The sequence below is a fragment of the Pinus tabuliformis genome, chromosome J, assembly GCF_031772625.1.
Source record: "Pinus tabuliformis cultivar Carrire ecotype Pingquan chromosome J, CPIR1, whole genome shotgun sequence".
NCBI classification, from domain to species: Eukaryota; Viridiplantae; Streptophyta; class Pinopsida; order Pinales; family Pinaceae; genus Pinus; species Pinus tabuliformis.
Window position 1 is genome coordinate 1,460,080,209 of NC_142295.1, and position 21,033 is coordinate 1,460,101,241.

The 21,033-nt window shown below is 38.6% G+C and overlaps 1 protein-coding gene across 2 annotated transcripts in view; it reads left to right on the plus strand.

The window, feature by feature from the left end:
- LOC149232873 (uncharacterized) overlaps window positions 1-21,033 on the plus strand; it is a 538,221-nt gene that overhangs the window by 16,722 nt on the left and 500,466 nt on the right. For both annotated transcript variants that reach the window (XR_016248192.1, XM_089379531.1), the window contains 3 exons: window positions 18,691-18,896; window positions 19,052-19,170; window positions 19,474-19,605. Coding sequence is in view for 1 of the 2 variants with exons in the window: in XM_089379531.1 (XP_089235657.1) it covers window positions 18,691-18,896; window positions 19,052-19,170; window positions 19,474-19,605 (457 nt within the window). In the remaining variant the exon portion in view is untranslated. The remainder of the gene's footprint in view (window positions 1-18,690; window positions 18,897-19,051; window positions 19,171-19,473; window positions 19,606-21,033) is intronic.

The following is a 21,033-nucleotide window of genomic DNA, read 5'->3' on the forward strand; positions in this document are numbered from 1 at the left end:
ATCCTTAGCCGCAATATCTGCAAGGAAGTGCGAGCTCTTTTGGGGTTAATCACATGACTTTGCTGCAATATGTTAGGACTGATGTATGCCCTAACCAGACCTGCAATCTTCTCAGAATTGAACTATTTTGGGTTCACGATCATCAACAAAGAAGTCCGCATTAGTTGATCCTGAATTGAGCTTCTTTCAGGAGACTGCCTTGTAGCCGCTTTGTCTATTGTTGACCTCTGGCTAGGACAGAGTATGTCTTCTATTGTTTGAAGGTTGAATGAAAGACTTGTTTGGGCTACTTCTTGGTCATTTGGACTGAGGAATTGATCATCATGTTGGCAAGTCACACTTGACTTTGATTGTACTCTCATTCTCTGCTGAACATTTGATATTTGATAATAAGATGAATTGATCAAGGGTTTTCCCCATCTTGGGGTTTTTCCCTGGCTTGAGCCATATCCTTGTGTCCTCTTGTCTTGGCTTGTCCTCTACTCTTATCGTCTATGTTCTTTCATCAGTTACTCTCAATATGATTATGTTCTATGTGATTGCTAATGGAAATGAAATGAATTAAAATTGGGCTAATATGGATCTTAGAAGTAATTGTCCTAAGCAAAGAACATGTTTTCCTAAAATTAACAGCTCAACCCTTCTCCCAAGCAATGTATAGGTTTGCAGCTGCCTTATAAGAAACTGCCCAAACAAGGCTTCAGCCTCTTGTAATGGAACAAAACCCTGCGACCTACAAAATTGAGGAATATGCCACTCAAAACAACACCAAAACAACAATATAAAACGACTCTAGACATTAGGACTCACCCAAGGCCTCTCCATCAAGCCACATTTCGACTTTGGGGTTATGCTTGGAGGAAAAAACTCAATTAATTATTAAGTCCTTGAAAGAACCTAATAATTAACCAAGTAAAAAAACCTCCCAAATTAAACTCACTTAATGACAAGGTCCCAAGTTACCTAGGCCTATTACATGACTCAATTCATCACACTAGTATCACCTTACATCATCCCTGCAGGGCTTGTGGAATCTGAGTACAACATAGAAGAAGACGAAAAGAAGAAATTTGAGTTAAAAAGCTTTGATGATAGATGAAATTTGATGGTACATGAAGCCTCTGACATATCTTTGGGTATGGAATCTTCAAAAATTTCAGGTGCAACTTTAGTGGTCAACAAGTTGTGCACTCAAATATAAAAGCATAATTAAAAAGAAGTAAATGACGCACTAGAGGGTTGGAAAAAGTAGGCCAAGCATGGTAACTCATGCCTCCACGATTGCTCCTTCCATTACATCTATACACTCATGATGTGGACTCCCCTTGACTATGACACTTTGCCATGAAACCTTTTCCCTATGATTGCCACTTATTTACACTAATACCTATTGATTGAAGTGTTGACCTTTAAAATGCCACCTCTCCTTGGGGTTTAGATGCACCTAATAGGGTTGACTGTCAGCCACTCATACCAAGGTAGGGAATGCCTTTACGGGACTTGGTTGTGAAATTTCCTTTGAATCGCAACAACTGAAATTATTCTCCCAATCGATTAGCAATTTATTAATTTTTGGATTAATACTGAATAAATCACACTACAATTCTTCACAAATAAATTCCACAGAAGTTGAATAAAATGATGGAATTGAGAAAATAGATGCACACACATTAAAATCGACACAATAATTTTGGACTAAAAGTCCCCGGAAAAACCCGGAAGGGAAAACCAGTGCAGTAGATGAGGGTTTATTTTTATTAGTATGCAACAATAATATCTGAGTACAATAATTTGGATGCCTTACTGGCAATCCTCCAGCAAAATAAACTAGCCAAAATATTTGTGAGACCAATTGTCTCACTCCCCAATTGATCCAGCTCCAGAAACTGGCCCAACTGGGCTACTCGAAATGCCCTTGTGTCAGCCTTTGCACAAACCCTACTCATATTGCTGAAGAATGTAACTAGGTTTGGTCTTCATAATTGTATTTGAGTCATAATGAAATGTATTTATCAAAAGAAAGAAAAATATTTTTTTTATTATTATTATTATGACTTATTAAGACATGTTTCATGCTTAGGTCATCATGTTTTAGGTCAAAGTCCCCATTGAGGACTTCGAAGTTTTGTCTTGAGTCATTAGAGTCATTGTCCATTTAATGAGACCCTTCTTGGGCTTTTGAATCATGTAAAAATAATTATTATTGGGTAAAATAAGTCATTTGTCAGCTCCACACCAATTTGACCCTCACCTAATCAAGTCGGCCTACATCAGGGTAATTCGAACTCCAGAAGAGGCTATAAATATTGTGTAGTTCGATTCATTTGGTGCATCCACTCTCACAAGTTCGATACACAAGGAGCAGTAGAAAAAGTGTGAAATTGCAGAAGGGTGAGGAGAATTGCTGGGAAAGACAAGATTGATTTTTTGGGTTATCTCTCTCTCACACATGCCCATCCGCAGAAGAAGGGATGGGCTGAATTGGTGGTTGAAGGAAGTTTGTGTCTAGGTCAAGGAGTCTTGGATTATCTCGTGAAAATATTGAAGGAAGAATTGTTGACTGGGTTTTCCCCTAGTTAGGGGTTTTTCCCTGGCTGTCCACCTACATCTGGCGTCTTTGATCTTCATGTTATGGTTATTGATAATTGCTTGATGAACTAAGTTAAAAGGAACACAAGAAATTTAATAAGAACATAAGAATATCACAAGTAATTATCAACATAAAGAAAATATTTCTGCCCTTCTGATTTTCCAACACGCATTACCTGTGGAATTGCCTGAAATTTATTGATCAGCCTGACTCTGCCTCTGGAAATCACTCGCTTGGCCTTCTGGATATTTTCTCGGCCTTTAACACCTGAATCGACCTCCTCTTTAGCTGAATCGAATTGGCCCTTTGAAGCTTCTTTGCTACCCCTGTCTAGCCTCACTGAGGAAATAATGCGACCTCCCTTCTGCTGACTCTCTGACACTGGAACTCCACTGGAACTCTGCTATTGCTTCCTCAATCACTGTTGTTCCCGTTTTCTGGCTCAAACTCTCCTTCCTTGCTGAATTACTGCACTGGATAGCTCGATTTGCCTAAGGATTTCGCTCTCGCTCTTGCTTGATGTGTCTCACAACTGTATCTATCTCCAACCCATCGATTTGCTCTCATAATCTCTCATTGGAACACCAACAACCATGATTAAATCGTTACCAACGACTAATATTATCTTAGACTCGATCCGTGTGAGTGTCTAGAGCTTTCTCGATTAATTGTTGTTAATTAATCAATTTTCCTAAGTTAGACTTAGGCATTTTTAATTATTGATCAATTAACTTAATTGAGTTGTTTCTACGTGTTTTCTCCCAATTTTTTTTTTGGGTTTTGGAGATTTCGTGTTCTTTAGACTCTCCAACATAATTTGAGACTAGAACACCTATCTGATGCTACCAAAAACTATCACTCCCTTATAGCGAGGAAGGTGTTCTCTATCTTCTCCACTCTACTACTATACCCATCACCCTAATGAATATCCTGAAAGTCTGTAGCTGGACCACCTCACACTGCTGATGTCTGACAACTATGATACAACTACCTCTCACTGTCCATCAACCACTATGCATACCTCTGATTCATCTGCTAACCTTGTAGCTAAACCATCCTGCATCCACACTGTTGCTGACACTGCACTGTGCCATCTTGCACTGCTGCCAACACTGCGTGCGCTGCATCTGATCTAATGTTGTTGCTGCTGTTAAGAATTGATCTACGGATCCACCGTGTCCTTGTACTGGGTTTGCAACTGTCTCCTGAGTCTCTGCACTGTCTACTGAGTATCTATTTGCACTCATCTGATCTGTGCCCCTCTAGTAACTCACTGCAACTAGTCTGTGCATTGCCTATCAAGATCTGACTGTGCCTACTAACACTGATCCTCCTGCCACTGAAAACTGTGGGCCTTTGTGGAAAAGGTATTATTCCATATGAAGAGTATATTGCAGTTGTTGCTGCTCTTCCATGGACCCTTCCCAAACCAAAAATTCTGAAGTTATCATGCTCCTCCTCCATTTGGATGTATAACTGCTGCCAATGCAAACTCCTCCAACCTAGAACACCCATTTAATGCTATCCACACAAGTTCATTATCATTTGGTTGCTCACCTACTACTGCTAGCTCATAACAAATGTCCCAAATTCTAGTGAGGTATGGAGTCACGTCTTCACTTTTCAGCATCTATGTGGTCCTCAGCTTCTCCATGAGAACCATCTTATGATTCTTTTATGGATCCTAGTATAGCTTCACAACGACATCACACATCTCCTTTGTTGTTTCTTTCTTTGCAATATGATCTCGAACCCCATCTAGGATCATCCTCTTAGCCTTGGCCATTTCTTTGTTATAGGTTGCATGTTGTTGTGGATTTGTTTGTACGATAAGAACACTATCCGGAAACTCCTTCAGTCCATACTCATCCAACAAGAAAGTCATCCCAGCCTTCCACACACCAAAGTTATGTGAAAATTCCTTGAAATGCAACAACTAAAATTAATTCTCCTAATTGATTATCTGGTTTATTAATTTTTTGATTAATATCGAATTAATCACACTGCAATTTCTTCATAAATAAAAATAAACATTGCGGAAATAAAATTGTTGGAAACTGAGAAATGCTAGGACACACACACTGTTATTTTTGGACAAATGTCCTCAGAAAAATCCAATGTGGGAAAATCGGTGCAGCAGTGAGGGTTTTTATTATTATGCAACAACAAAATTTTTGAGTAAAATAAAATGTTGCCAAACTAGTGATTCTACCCAAGAGAAATATTGACAAAAATATATTGAGGGATTTTTCCCTCTCTCCAAGCAATCTCGGCACCTAACTGCCTCTGAAAAGCTAGCCGTCCAAACCCTCTGCGTAGGCCTTGCATCACTTCTGCGGAAACCCTCTCACGCTCAACCCAAAACTACTACCAATCAAGCCATCCTGCATGTTGCTGATTGGGAAACACTCTTCGACACACTGGAAAATATCCCTAGCCTCTGGAATTGAAAAAGACCTTCCCTTCACCCCAATCGAACTGCTCTGCTAAAGCAACTGTGCAGTCCCTGTGTTGCTTCTTGGAGAATAATTTCGACCCTCTTCTTTTCGACTCTCTGGAAGTGGAAACTCCATAGTAATACTATGCTGCCCCTCTTCCACATGCTACTGGCTTGATATCCACCGCTGAATCACTCCTGCTATTGGGAATACGAACTGCATAGGCAACTAAGTATCTGCACTAGTATATTCTCAATCTACCCATCGACCTCTTCTTATAATCTCCAATTGGGACTCCAACGACCACGATTCAAAATTAATCAATGGTTGAGAACACCTCCAAGTCAATCCGTGTGAGTTTCTAGAGAATTCTCACCTTTCTCAATTAATTACTATTAATTAACCATTTTTCCTAAGTTAGACTTAGGAAATTTTTAATTATGGTCAATTAATTTAATTAAGCCATCTCTAGGTGGAATTTCCATAAACGATTTCTGCGTTTTGAGAATTCATGTGTTTAAGCCTTTCCTCAAGGTTTCAAGACTAGAACACCATCTGATGCTACAAAAACTAACAAGTTAGAGGTTCCGTAAAGTCTATCTTGATCTTTGAGACCTGCTGTGGCTATCCCTGCGAAACTCAAAAACTGAGAAATACACTGGAATTCTCCTCTCTTTCTTGCTGCCCTGCTTCTACTACTCTCACTTCCTTTGAAAATGTGCAGATCTGCACCTGCTTGCCTCCAGAAATCCTTCTTCGATCCTCACACTGTCTGCAACACCTCAACTGGGCAACTCGCTCAACTTTCCGAAAGTTCTTCTATAGAATCTGGCACATGTTTTGCTGCTCTTGATGCTAACACTGACTAACTGGAAAAACTACTACGACCTGCAACTGAAAATATCGAATCTCCACCTAAATATGGATCTGGAAACCCTCTGAGAAGTTTTGAAAATTCCTATTCAGTTTGCTTTTCTCTTCCACCTAACGTTGATCTGTTGTTGCAAAACTTGCTTGAAACCAATTGCGCCCATATCTGCTCAATGAATTAACTGATTTTCTCATTGGACCCTCTATTCGGCAAATCCACGACTAGCAAACCTCTTTTTTTTCCAAAGGAAAAAACAGTAACTTTTTATTAAAAAATAATAAAGAGTTACACAATCATATGCATTGAAGCATACCTGAAAAGGTGCCCATTGGGCTCCAGTGCTTTCGCACCACATGCAACATTACAAAGAAACTGTAATAGAGAAAGAGAAAGAGAAAGAGAGGAGGGAAGATAAAGAGGGGAAAAACTACATTCCGATGGTGAGTAAGGACTCACCCATCAGGTTTTTCTCCCCTTTTTCTTTTCGACCTTGCGCCACTCACCTTGAGTGGGCTCAATCGATGCTAAGACCAGCTGTGTTTCTGCTTTCTGAGAGGCTGTTTCCTTATCTGAATCTGAAGTATCTGAGTGGTGATGCCTTTTGATCCCTCCCATAATCATACCCTCGCTTGACTTCTCTGTGTGAATCTGTGCATCCTTGTTGTCCGATGTGATTCCTTGCTGGTTCTCCATTTCTTGAGAAACCTCGGTCTTCTCTGCGGGGATCTCTTCCTCCTCTGCTTCTGATGCTTCGTCCTCTGAATCTGGAGGTGAAAATCGCCATCCTTTCTTCTGCTTCCCTTTCTGCTTCTTTTTACTGTTTGCTTTCTTGGCTTCTGGACATGAGCTTTGCAAGTGTCCTGTCTGCCTGCAGAGCCTACACCTGAAAGCGGTGTTTTCATAATCTAGGACTTGCAACCAATTTTGTTGCTTGTAGATCAGCCTTATACTATCCGGCAACCCTTTACTTAAATCTGCTTCCACACATATACGTGCGAAAGTGTAGATTCTTTCATCGATCCTTTCCAGATCTGTTTTGATATATTTCCCTATGCTGTTCCCAATGCTTTCCAAAACTCGTTCATTCCAAAAATGAAGAGGAAGATTGTATAGTCTCACCCAGACCGGCATTTTAGATACAGTCATTTTGTTTGGATCGAAGTCTGGAAACCATGGGGTCATAAACAGCCCCGCTGTTCCCCAAAACCACGGACCAGTACTGATGATTGTATCTCTGACTTCCTTGGATGTAAATTTTACTATAAAGAACCCCTTTGAACATAGATGAATATCGCATTCCATGGTCCAGCTGGTGAAGATCCAATGGAAGAGATCCAAAGGTTTGGGCCAGAAACTGTTGAAACGGCATATTAAGGCTTGCGTTTCATAGGACTGAACGAAATCATCAAGCCCTGTAGTATCTAAATTTAGGGCTGGGGTTTGATCTGATTGATCTACTATGTATGGCCTGGGTATGTGTCCGCCTTGATCTGGAGAGGACCCTGAATCTCTGCTGCCCTGTAAAATATTTTTGTAGGATAAGCCTCCCTTGGGTTGTTGCTGGGATGCAGTTTTTTTTCCCTTGTCTCCCCCTGAGGAGCTTGGCTGTCCCTGAGGCAGGGCCCCTCCTTTCAATCTGAAGTTTAGAGTAATGATTGATCCTGGACCAATCTCATAGTTTTCCAACGATCTACAGTCCTGGAGGGACCGCCTACCACTGACCAGATGTTGGATCTGAACTGGGTAACCCATTTCTGCCCATATTTGCTGTTTCAGCTGCAAGGAAGTGCTACCTGCATGTACCCACACTAAACGAGTTTTCCCCTGAGGAGGTTTAATCAGAATCTGAAAACGATTAGATGTTACCTGCTCTGGCTGTAAGCAGTCTTCCAGATCTGGCCCCGTTTTTGAGCATTTGACCTTTTGCATGTCTAGATCTGCAAAAGCTCTGCACGATCTATTATTTATACCTTCGATCTGCTTCCTGGACTCTGGCTGTGTACGGATATAGTCTAGATCATGTAGATCCAAGCCGGATCTACAACGTTTGGGCATCTGCGTTGTAGGAGGGATCGGATCTGCTGCATGCAGTCCCTCCCTGCCGTTTCTCCATATGTTCTGGGTTTTGCGATACCAGACCTCTAAACGCCTTACGGCATGTAGGCAGCTTTGTTCTAAAACGCATTTTCTGACCTCGATCCACCGCAAAAGGAAACCCTCCTCGTGTGCCCACGCCAGAAGGTGAGCTTCCGTTGATGCCCTCGCCTCGTGGTCTCGTTGGAACCTTGTATATCGTTCCCAGTCCAGGATCGGATGATTTCTCTTGACGGAAAACCCCACGGATGCATAACCACGCAGATCTGAGTGTATTTGAGGCTTTTGGCTGCGGGAGAAAGGCCGTTCCTCTGCATGCTCTTGTACTAAAGGATACCTTACAGCGGCGATCGTCGTCATCCCAAGGCATGGATCGCCTTTGGCCCTTGAGGCGGCCTTAGGAACCGATACAGCCGCAGATCGATCTCTGCTCGCGCAAACCCTAACAAGCGCCATTCTCGTCCCTGTATGCCGGCTTCTCATGGATAGCTTCACGACTAGCAAACCTCTACAATTGAGGTTGATCAATTTTTCCTCCCACCCGAATTTGGAAATTGAACCTTCTGCCTCTGCAATTCACACTTCTTGGTGGCTTGTGCGATCTGAGAAGTTCGTGCTTAGAGCTCCCTCTAAACCTGCACAATTTCTCCTTCTCGCCACTGAGCCTATGATCTGATCGAAATCGCTTTGATACCATGTGAAATTTTCTTTGAACCGTAGCAACTGGAATTTATTCTCCTAACTGATTAGCCGTTTATTAATATTCTGATTAATATCAAATAAATCGCATTGCAATTCTTCACAAATAAATTCTGCGGAAGCTAGATAAAACGCTGGAACTGAGAAAATATATATACACACAAAATAAAACTGACACAACAATTTTGGACTAAAAGTCCCTAGAAAAACCCTGAAGGGAAAAACTTTGCAACAAATGAGGGTTTATTTTTATTATTTTGCAATAGTAAAATTTGAGTACAATAATCTGGATGCCCTACTAGCAATCCTCACACAAAATAAACAGGCCAAAATATTTGTGAGACAAATTGTCTCACTCCACAATAGATTCGGCTCCAGAAACTGGCCCAACTGGGCTACTCGAAAAGCCCCTGCGTCATCCTCTACGCAAACCATGCACAAACCCTACTCGCACTACTTGGAATTGCTCAAAATTTGTTGTTATACCTGACTTTGCCTCTGGAAATGACTCGCTTAGCCTTCTGGAAATTTTCCCGGCCTCTGGCACCCAAATCGACCTTCTCTTTAGTTGAATCGAATTGGCCCTCTTAAGCTTCTGCGTTGCCCCTACACAACCTCACTAAGGAAATAATGCAACCTCCCTTCTGCTGACTCTTCTACACTGGAACTCCACCAGAACTCTGCCACTGCTTGCTCAATCATTGTTGCTCCCCCTTCTCTGGCTTGAACTATTCTTCCTTGCTAAATCACTGCACTAGATAACTCAATCTGCCTAAGGAACTCGCTCTCCCTCTTGCTTGATGTGTCTCACAACTGTATCTATTTCCAGCCCATCGATCTTCTCTTATAATCTCTCATTGGAACACCAATGACCATGATTAAATCTGAAGCATAAAAATTGATAGCTTGTTGGCTTGAATGTAAAAGTACACAAAAAGTATTTTGTAATAATAATTTATTATATATAAAATTGTACAAGTGATGATCAAATGTTACAATGAGGACCCGCATATATACCTAAGCAGGTGTCCTTTCGTGACTGGGCATGTCTTTTAGACATGCCTTTTCACTTAACCTAATGACTATTTAACATAACCAATATCTGATTATTTAATATTTACATTTATTTTATTTATTTACTTGTTATGAATTATATTCATAACATAGCCCCTTCCTTCAGAAGCTTTGTCCTCAAAGCTTGTTGATGAAAGGACTTGATCTCTTTTGTGCTACGAATGTCTTCTCTTCACTTGACTGCTAATGCTTTCTTCATTTGACTGTGCCTTTGGTAGCTCATCTTCTATGATTCGCTGGTAACTCTGATTTGAGTCCAAGGTTAGGTAAACTCTTCCCCCCTTTTTTTTTTTTTTTTTTTTTTATTATTTATATATATATATATATATATATATATATATATATATATATATTCAAATATATATATATATATATATATATATAGATAGATATATCTATTTTTTTTTTCAAATATATATGTATATATAATAACTCAATTTTTATTTTTTTTAATAACTTTTTTTTATCGAATTTTTTTTTGAATAATATATAATTTTTATTTCTTCACTTGACTGTTAATACTTTCATCATTTGACTGCGCCATTGGTAGCTCATCTTCTATGATTTGCCGGTAACTATGATTTGAGTCCAAGGTTAGGTAAACTTTTCCCCACCTTTTTTTTCTTTTCTTTTATTTTTATTATTTATATATATATATATATTTTTTCAATAATATATATATATATATATATATATTTTATATAATAACTCAATTTTTATTTTTTTTAATAACTTTTTTTTTTTACTGGATTTTTTTTTTGAATAATATATTTTTTATATATATTTTTAAATAATCATATAGTCGATTTTTTTTAAACTATATATATATTATAAGGTTATAATATATAAAGTTATAATTTATATATAAGATGTAAGTATATAACTTATATGTGAATTAACTTTATTATTTTCTTAACAAATCGACGATCGTTCAACAGTCATGATGCTTCATTGACATTTTGACCGGATCCATTCTCCGTATCAGTCGATAGTCAACTACTCCACGTCACTGAGCCACGTCTGTTTGTGGAGCGCTGTTCTCCACGGTGGTCGACGGTGTGACGACGTGTTGTTCACGGTGGTCGACAATATTTTGTACACAGTGAAAACACTCTGGGGAATGACTCCACAGCCGTCGTGGTTCTCCCTTGCTGTCCGTAACCCCAATTCTTGTACGCACAGAATTTGTCGAGTGCAGAAACCGTCAGTGTTTTATGGTGATGCGTCGGCTGTATTGAGGCTGCAGTGTGGACTGATCGATTGGTGGAGGGATTGAAACCAGAGCACGAGAGGCGGATAGGAATTGTAGGCCCTACCACATATTATGTTGGGTCGGATTTGGCGTAACAATATGAGAGCCCGCTGATTGCTCTGGCAATCTCCATTTGGATCATAACTTCGTATACGATCTCTTGAAACCTTCTACTTTGTTCATAACTTCGTATATGATAGAGAAGGTCCCTTTTCCGATCACCCCGAGCATCACATAGTCTTTCTCGAATCGATGACCCGAGACAGTACCAATAGCGGGGTGTTCCATATCAATAAACCCTCGCTCTCCAGAGTGAGAAACTTCCGAGTAATAATCTGGAATCTGTATTAGAAAAAAAGTTTACACAGTAACCAATAGCCCCACTCTCTGCTCGCAATTTATGCTCAACTTCCACCTGTGTGCTAACTGGCTTCTTTCGTGGTGTACTTGGACATTTAGGTGAAAATATTTGCTCATTTTCTAGAGTTCTTAGAGTGAAAACTCTTGAACCATAAGAAGACACACTTAAAGGAGTTGGAGTACAATCATCACATTCGCTTGGGTTTCTTTCAGACTTAAATTTCACCCAAGGCGACGACCTCTGTGAAAAGTGTGTCCCTTGTGGAATGTGTATAGCAACTGGGAATTTCTGTGAGTTCAGTGACTCTCCACTGACCACCTTTCTCTTTGACTGTGGTGTGAAGAAAATTCAACTCCCACTTCGGTTATCAGTTTTCCTTACCACTCCATGCATTTAGTTTTAAATCCAAGAATGATAAAAATTCTAAAATCTGGAAATGACAATATTTTCCGAAAACACAAATTTAGAGATTTCACAACTGTTGAAATTGTAGAAATAAAACACAACAAAATTATGACAGCCACACACAGAAAATAACACAGTGATTTTTGGTCAATGTGACCCTGGAAAAACCCCCTACAGCTCTTGGGGAAAACCAGTTTGAGAGCTCTTCTTTATTTATGAAAATGCTTTTACAGAGAAACTGAAATACACAGTAAAAATTCCAACAACCACAAATTACAACTTATCTCGATTTTCGTGCTTGATTTCCACCTCGAAAATCATGCCAATTAGTAAATAGTTTTTCCAGCAATAAAACAATATTAAATGCTATATGACCCACCTTGAAAAATGTGCCCAGAACTTGCTGTATGGACCGTACAGATTTTAGCAATACGACTACCTCGAAATTCGTGCCCTTGCTGCTATCCCTCTTCCTCAATTTCTATGCTATCCCTCTTCCTCGATATCTGTGCCTTTCTCCTACTGTACGATTTTGCCTTGGAATGCGTGCCAATAAATGCTGCTGCCCAGATTTGCTGAAATGTCTTCTTGCTGCTCTCCTTCACTTCCTCACTACTCAGAATTTTTCTCCTTGCTCTCTCTTCTCTTTCTCTCAAATGCTCATGAAAGAATGAATTGATCTTTTTTTTTATTCTCTTCTCCTTTTACTCTCTAAATCTAAGTTGCACGAAACGGGGAAACGCGGAAGCGAAACGAAACGAAACGCGACCTCCCCAAATTTTGGAAACGGGGAAACGCGAATATATATAATAATATATATATATATATATATATATATATATATATTAAAAATATTTAAAAATTATTATTATATATATGTGCAATCATAAAGCATGAATGATACATTTACTTACATAAACATTTAAACATTAAGATTAAATTTACATCACATTTACTACCTGGAAACCCTAAAAAAAATTAAAAACAAATTAAAAAAAAAAAAAAAAATTAAAAAACAAGTGTTTTTTTTGGGGAAACGTGGCACGTACGGCCTGGAAACGCGTTTCCGGCCGTACGGCCAAGTTTCCGTTTCGGGAAACGTGGCCGTACGGCCGGAAACGCGTTTCCAGGCCGTACGGTACGCGGAAACGCGTTTCCGTTTCGTTTCCGTACGGAAACGGACCCTGTACCTGCATTTCCTGCAACTTAGCTCTAAATGACCTTTTGGGTTACCCTAAGATCTAATGGCTGAGATTCATTTAGATCTAGGGATGAGAATAAATGTGCATTTAATTCTCACTTTCTATTTTTTAACTCAACCACTTAAATGAAGACCCACTTAGCCTTTTATTTCCATAGTCACTTTTCACTTTCTAATTCTTCATTGACTTTAATAAAGTCACCTTTAAATTAGAATGTAACTTTACCACTTATAAAGTCACTTTTAAATTAGAATGTAACTTTACCACTTATAAAGTCACTTTTAAATTAAATTGACTTTACCACTTAATAAAGTCACTTTAGAATAAAAGTGCAAATAAATTTGGACACTTTTCCCTAGGCCAAAGATCAAAGCCTTAGGGAACCACTTGTCCTTTGGTACCCAAATTTTAACATGGTGAAGCTCCACTGATCACCTCGCTCTTTGAGTGATGCAAAGCTGCATCGACTAAAATAGACCTTAGCCTATGCTTCTAGTGGTATTTTGTTTGAGGCATCCGTGACTGATAATCTTTTCGTATTAATTTTGTAGAGCCACTCAGTGAATCAGAATCACAACTTGCTCCATCCCATTTATGACTTCTAGTATGTTCATCATAATCTTCTTCTTCCAGTTCAGGGAGATCAGTATCTGGAGGCTGCACTTGGAATTGAGCACTTGGTGCACATGGCAATGAATTAATGTTTCCAAGTATTTTGGACCTATTTTTATCCAGCATCTGCTTCGTGTTCTTATTTTCTTGTTTCCCAAGATAGTCTTCATCCACATCTTCATCCTCATTATCATTAGAATCATCATCTTGATCTACATTAGCTTCATCTTCAACATTATAATTATCTAATGCTTCACCTTGTTTCGTTCCTTCATTGTCACTATCGTCTTCCTCTGCATAACTTTTCTTTAGACATGTTGAAACTTCTGCACATGATTTTTCTAATCGTTGAAATGCTTCTTGAATTTTACTAAACTACTCAACGCATTCAGGACGTGAACGTAATGGCACATTGTGTGGTGAACAACGTTCAAAGACCCGCATGATTATATTGTGCACCATGGCTTTGATACCACTGAAGCATAAAAACTGATAGCTTGTTGGCTTGAATGTAAAAATACACAAAAGCTATTTTGTAATAAAAATTTATTATATATAAAATGTATATGTGATGATCAAATTTTACAATGAGGACTCCCATATATACCTAAGCAGGTGTCCTTTCATGACTGGGCATGTCTTTTAGACATGCCTTTTCACTTAACGTAATGACTATTTAACATAACCAATATCTGATTATTTAATATTTACATTTATTTTATTTATTTACTTGTTATGAATTATATTCATAACAAATTCGTTATCAATGCCTACAATCATCTTAGAATCGATCCATGACATGTGAGTCTCTAGACCTTTCTCGATCTTTCTCAATTAATTGTTGTTAATTAATCAATTTCCCTAAGTTAGGCTTGGGCATTTTTAATTATTGACCAATTAACTTAATTGCACTGTCTATAGGTGTTTTCTTCAGAAACCTTTTCTGGGTGATCTCGTGTTCTTTAGCATCTCCAACATAACTCGAGACCAGAACACCTGTCTGATGCTACTAGTCTAGTTAAATATTGGAAGGTGATCCTAGTTTTAAATATTTATATGCCCTTAACATCCAAGTTTTGTCCACTTACATGCATATATGATCTTAATCTCTAATGAATGGTTGCTTTCACTGTAGTTTAAGTTGGTCTTGTCAAGTGGCCTACAATAGCACAAGCCTTAAGGGCACCCACTCCAGAGGTACGTAGGTTTGACCAGTGTTTTAAAAGCCGGTCGGCTCGGAATCGACTCGGCCGAGTTGGTTCGAGCTGGTAAAACAATTTGCAACTCGGTCGTTGAACCGGTTCGGTCGGCCGAGTCTGTATCAACTTGGCCGGGTCACTTCATGCGGCCAGTAAACCCCAAAAACGCAATTTTTTAATGTTTTTTCTGAGTGTGGGGGACTCCAAATGGTTTTATTAATTGGTTTTTTGGTCTTTGGGGTCCATTCCCCTCTCCTAGTATTGATATGCTATTCAAATTTCATGGTAATGTTAAATTCTTAAAGTAAAAGGATGAAAATACTTAAATTCTTAACATTACCATGAAATGACTCAGGATGTTTGAGAGTGGTTCCGGCCTCATTAGATTTCATATGGAGAAAGTAGAATTTTAGATTTCATTCAAAATCCAGTAGACTTATCAGTTTTTCAGGATTTCAGGATTGGGGGATTGCAATGTTTCCATTGAATTTTGTCATGTATTAGGGTATGGAACTTGTATTTAATCAAGAGCACCAATCCCTCTATGTACCTTGATGTTAGTGACATTGGTTGTCGAACTCCTCCGAGATTCGCTCCCAATCCGGGAGCTTCTGAAAATGTCGCTCCTGCTCCTGTTTTCGCTCTCGCTCCCCACTTTCGCTCCCACTTCTAAGTAACACTGAGCCAAATGATGTTGGCAACTCTAGCAGTAGCCAGTAGTACTGGTCACAGACTTTTGTTGTAGAGGCCATTTATAGCCTCCTTGGTTATGTGTTTTTGTTTTGATCTCTATATCATCATCGTGTATGTATTGGACAGTGCACTGGGTGCCATTTTGATATAATGGATATATTCATGAACCTACTTTGATCATATGTTGTCATCAATCCATATTCTAATGTTGTGTGTTTGGAAACATGAATGAAAATCTTTAAAATTATGTGTTTTTATAAAAAATAAATATTTAATGTATTTTTTACAACGACCGAGTCATTGAAATCGAGTCGGCCGAGTCGATACTGAGTCGGAGTCGACCCTTGGCCGAGTCAGAGTTGGAGTCTGAGTTTTAAAACATTGGGTCTAACAGAGGGGTTGATGACTTAGCAGATGTAAATTGCCCATTTACATTAGAGTGTTGGGCAATATGATGAATGGAAAAACTGATGCACATTTTGTAGTACTTGTGGGACTGAGGATGCTGGTCTTCTTTTGCTTAGCATAGAGGATTATTGATGATTGCACCATTAGACCCAGCATGCCCCCAAGTTGGCCTTGACACTACTTGATGGGCAAGCCATGATTTAGGGCCCATATGAGGACGGTCTTCCATGAGAGGAGTAGGGAGGGCTTGTTGCATCAGATGGAGCCCTAATGCTAGAGGAAGAAGGCACTACGTTGACCATTGGACACCCATGGAGATGACACGACGACTCCCAGCGAGATTTGGGACCTTTGGAGTTGCTTTGAGACTAGATTTCAGGACTAAAATGTTGGGTGATTATGATGCTTGGAGACACCTTCAGCCTTCTCTTCACTATCACTCAACATTTGGGGCCCAAAAAGGGGCATGACATCATCATAATTGAGGCTTATGGCTCACACATGTGGGTATATTTTGGCACAATTTCATGTTGAGCTAGTGGGTTGGTTGGTAACCCAAGGTTTTCTTGTGTTTACTCATTGTCAAACTTGTTTTAGGGGCTTCTTAGTTGAAATTAGGTGAGGTAGACCTCATATAAATAAAAGGTCACCTCACTCATTCATTCATCATCACTTGTGGACTATTTTGACCCTCTTAGAGATTTCAGCCTAGCTCTTGTAGCTTGCTACTCTTGTGGAGATGTGATCTTTGTGGATATTTTTACTATTGGAGACTAGTCCTTTTTGTGGAGATATCACTTTGGGATAATAAAGGATTGTTCATGGATATCTTGTGAGTATTTTTATTGTTGAATATCTTTTATGGTTATTGCATGCAATATATTTTTGCTGGGGCTTCTATGTTCTTTGTCTAATTGCATATCTTTATATGAAATTTTTATGGGATATTTTATGCTCTAATTAAAGAATCTTGAACATCCCTTGAGAACCTCCTAGAGAGCTTTTCTCTTGATTTTATCCCCGTATTGAGTGATAGCTAGGGTTTTGAAAAAGGAAAATTAAGGTTTTCTCACTTACTCCCTTCTAGGGTTTGATATCTCCATAGTAATTTTTCCCTTAGACTCCATCACCCAAGAAGTGGGCACTAGGTTCCACATAGATGATCAAACACTAATACTACATTATTTTCTTTCTCAATCAATTTCGACCCTTCAAGGCAAGCCACTAAGGCTAGGGCATAGGGCCAAATTCAACTAGGGTCAAGTCGTTGATTGGTTTTGAGGCTCTTCTTTATTGTTGGACCTTATAACATCAAAATCTTCCCTTGTGCATGGTTGGAATAGCCTCCCTAGGGTTGACATCATAAACCCTAGGCAATTTTGCCCTAGGAAAACCCTAATCTAGCATTAAAGCTTCAACTTAGGGCTTGTTGACGGCTTGTGGCTCCTTGTTGATCACACCTATCTTGCAAGCCTTTTCTTGGTCTTATATGCATGAGTGTGCCAATTTTGTAGCATATTACTCGAACCCTAGGCTATAAGTATTCTTGGTAAGTTCCTTGGAGGGCTTGCTATTCCTTATTTTATTGGATTGATCCTTTTTCTTAGTCTGAGTGCCCTACCTAAGCCTATTCAAGTTGTCACCTTCTAGCTATTGCCTTAGAATGTCTATTAGGTGATTTCTACTGAGAAGCCTCCCTTGTGGTGAAACTCCATTAAAGAGCAGGGGGTGGAGTGCTGCAGTGATAGTGGCCTCCACCTCGTTGTTGTATCTTGGTGTAGCCTTTGTCTTGTGAGCCCTCTCACAAGGCCTGCTAGATTTTGAGGCAACATGGCCTACACACACTTCCCCTTCTTTTCTTTTTGATTTTTCTTTATTTTTGCTAAGTCCTTTTTTGATTTAGATAGGTATTTTGTTGTTAGGACCTCGAAAGATGGGTGGGGCATAGAGGAGTAGTTTATCTTTATATTTTCTTTATTTGTTTTGCTCTTTACCTCTTAAGCCTTTTATTTTAGCTTGAGTTAGTTAGGTTTTGCATTTTTCCTTTCTCCTTTGTTCTTGACCCTTTTGATGACATTTGATAAGTTAACTGTAAGTTAGGGATATTGATTATTATTATTATTTTAATGGATGAGATGAAAACCTAAGAAAAATTGATTAAAAGTGTATGGAGGTGATGTGACTACACAACTCACCTTGACTTCTTAGTAGTACCTAGTGGCCTAGATTAAGGCACATTTATCTAGAAGTAATTATGTCCCAAAATGGTTAGATATAGTAACAAGGTAACATCTTTGCTTAGTTATGGGTGATAAAGTATCCATCTAATGCTAAGCACATTTGACAAACAAGTCAAAACCTTAGCATTACTTCTAAGCAGGGAAACAACCAAAGGAAAACCATACCAACTGCAGACTAAGCGTCATGAGGCATCATCTAGCACATCTGAGATAGAGAGCATAGGACACAAGGACTGATATACCACTAAACTGATGAGCACAGGTATGCAACTGATGAGATGGAGAAACAGGTCTGGGTTGACGAGCAGGTCTCTCATCAAATCAACAACAAATTGCACCCATATGAGTGTGTCTCTGATGTAGCTGATTGAAGGGAAACAGGAGGGATGCTGGGATTGATATTTACTTGGCCAAATTTCCTTATTTGTGTCTTCAAGTCATTCTTATGTTTTGATGTGAATTTAATTATGTTTGCCTATCAGCCACTATCATTAACATCATGATCAGCTTTCTTATATTTCTTAGTCTTAAATTGTCTTGGTTCAATAACAGGAAGGATGCAATTACGATCATGGACGAATTGATTGAAAAGATTGAATCCAGAGCACAATCACGCCTTACAGTGACTGATCCAGATGTAGCTCCAGTGATATTGCGTTTAGCACATCGTTATGAACTATCTGCTGCAGAGTCAGATTTGTTTCAGCTTCTTTTTGTTAATGGTGCCTCCAGATCTGTTTCATTTCATGCTGTAACAGGTGACTTATATTATCTAAAGTAGAATGTATTGACATATTTTCTCCTTGATGGTTAATATGTTGATCTGAGACTATATGTACTGCACTATAGGCTCATTGATTTTCTATTTTAGTTTTCCTGCTAGGCATGTTTTATTTGATTATGGGATGTGCAGGAGGAAAGCAGGATGCTGAAGAGATGGCTATGAAGCTTTGTAGAATGAGCTTATTGGAGTTGGAAGAGTTCTTGGATGACAAACGGACTCATATATCTGAGGGCATTATTGTAGTACAAGTATGTTTAATGAACAAGACTCATCTGAGAGTCTAGTTGTATTTTTGTTTAACAGTTGAACTGACCGTCCTTTATGTTTTGATTGAGTTACTTTTGGTAATTAATGAGCTTAATGATACAAGTGGTGTGAGATGAATATGATCATGTTGTGTTTGAAACTTTGAATTGAGAACTGCTAGCTAGACGGAACTGATTTTCCTTCAAGTGGTGTAGTATATATAAACTAAAATATTTTCCTTTTGGAGTTTTTTTTTTTTAAATTTATGAAATACTTGGTTGATTAATTGAGCATCGATACTTCAGGTTGACTATAATGGGAAAACAATTCGGATGGCCAAGGAAGCTATATCAGCATTGTTGCTGAGGCCGCTGGATACTGATCAGCGATTGAAATTGAGCAAGACAGAGCTTCTTAATGTTATGGAGACTTCAAATGTAAGTTTGATGTCGATTTGGGCATGTTTTCTGTTATAATTTTCATGTTAGACGTCAATGCCTTTCTTGGTTCTGTAGTCCATAACTATTTGTTTATGCACAGGGAAAATTTAATCAGATCATATGACAGTTAATTATAGCATATGAATTTACATCTTTTTTCTGTAAGAACTCTAATGGCAGAAGATCTGTATTTTAGAAACACGCAATTTTGTAACTTGTTTTCTAAGCATTATTGAATAAGAAACAATGATTATATTTCTGGAAATTTCTGTAATTATAGCATGTGAATTTACATCTTTTTTCTGTAAGAACTCTAATAGCAGAAGATCTGTATTTTAGAAACACGCAATTTTGTATCTTGTTTTCTAAGCATTATTGAATAAGAAACAATGATTATATATCTGGAAATTTCTGCCACTTTTCATGGAGAAATTTTAATTTGTTGAATTTATCACATCTGCTAATCCATTTTATTGGCAGAGTTGTTTGGTTATTCTTTTTCATAATTACTGTTCATAAATTTGAAACTAAGTTTTTCTTTTTCATATTAGTTACTCAGAAATTTGAAATTAAGTACTTTGTATATATAAAATAATGCAGAATCAATATTCTTAGATGTTCTCTTCCTTGTCAGTTCATGAACTTCTCTTAGGGTTGTGATGCACGAAGTAAGTAGATCCATTAAGAGTAGGCCATGGTAACAATTCATGAATATGCCACCTTTTATATTGCTTTGCTTTATATGATCCTTTTTTCCCTAATTTTGGATTGTACCATGTTTCCCTTTTCAGAGTTTCTTCAGTCTCAATGACATCAAGCTGTATCCATGTTTCTGTCTTGTATCATAGCTGTGCTCCAAGATATTGTAGGTCATTTTATTTAGTTAGCTTCTTTATGAATAGTTTATCCATGCCACTTAGATTTTCTACACCATGGTGTTGGCCCTAAGATGGCCTTCTACTTGGAGCACTTTCTATCGCTAAGGGAATGGGCTTATCATGTACTCAAAGTACACTAGTTGAAATTTGTCATCTCAGGGAGAAATTCCCTCCTTTGGGAAGCCCTCCTCACCCTAAGGAGATCCTACTAGCCCTTGGACGAATTTAATTTCTACAAGGAAAAAATATTATTTTAATATGAAACCACAACTGCACAAAAGTACAAGTTGGCCTAAAGGAGGAAATTCGACCTGCTGAACCACATATAAATAGACATCACTTTGCATCATTTGGAGGCATCACATCACATCTTTTCTTCTCATTGGTTCGTACAAGTCTGAAATTGCAGGGCCAAGTTCACACATGTGAAGGAGAGTGTCTTTTTCTGTTGACTGAGTTTGACTTCTGTTTGGGACTGTTTTGACCAGCGTTGACTATGGAGGATTTGACTTTGTTTGACTGATTTTTGGATCTGTATGGAAGGCTG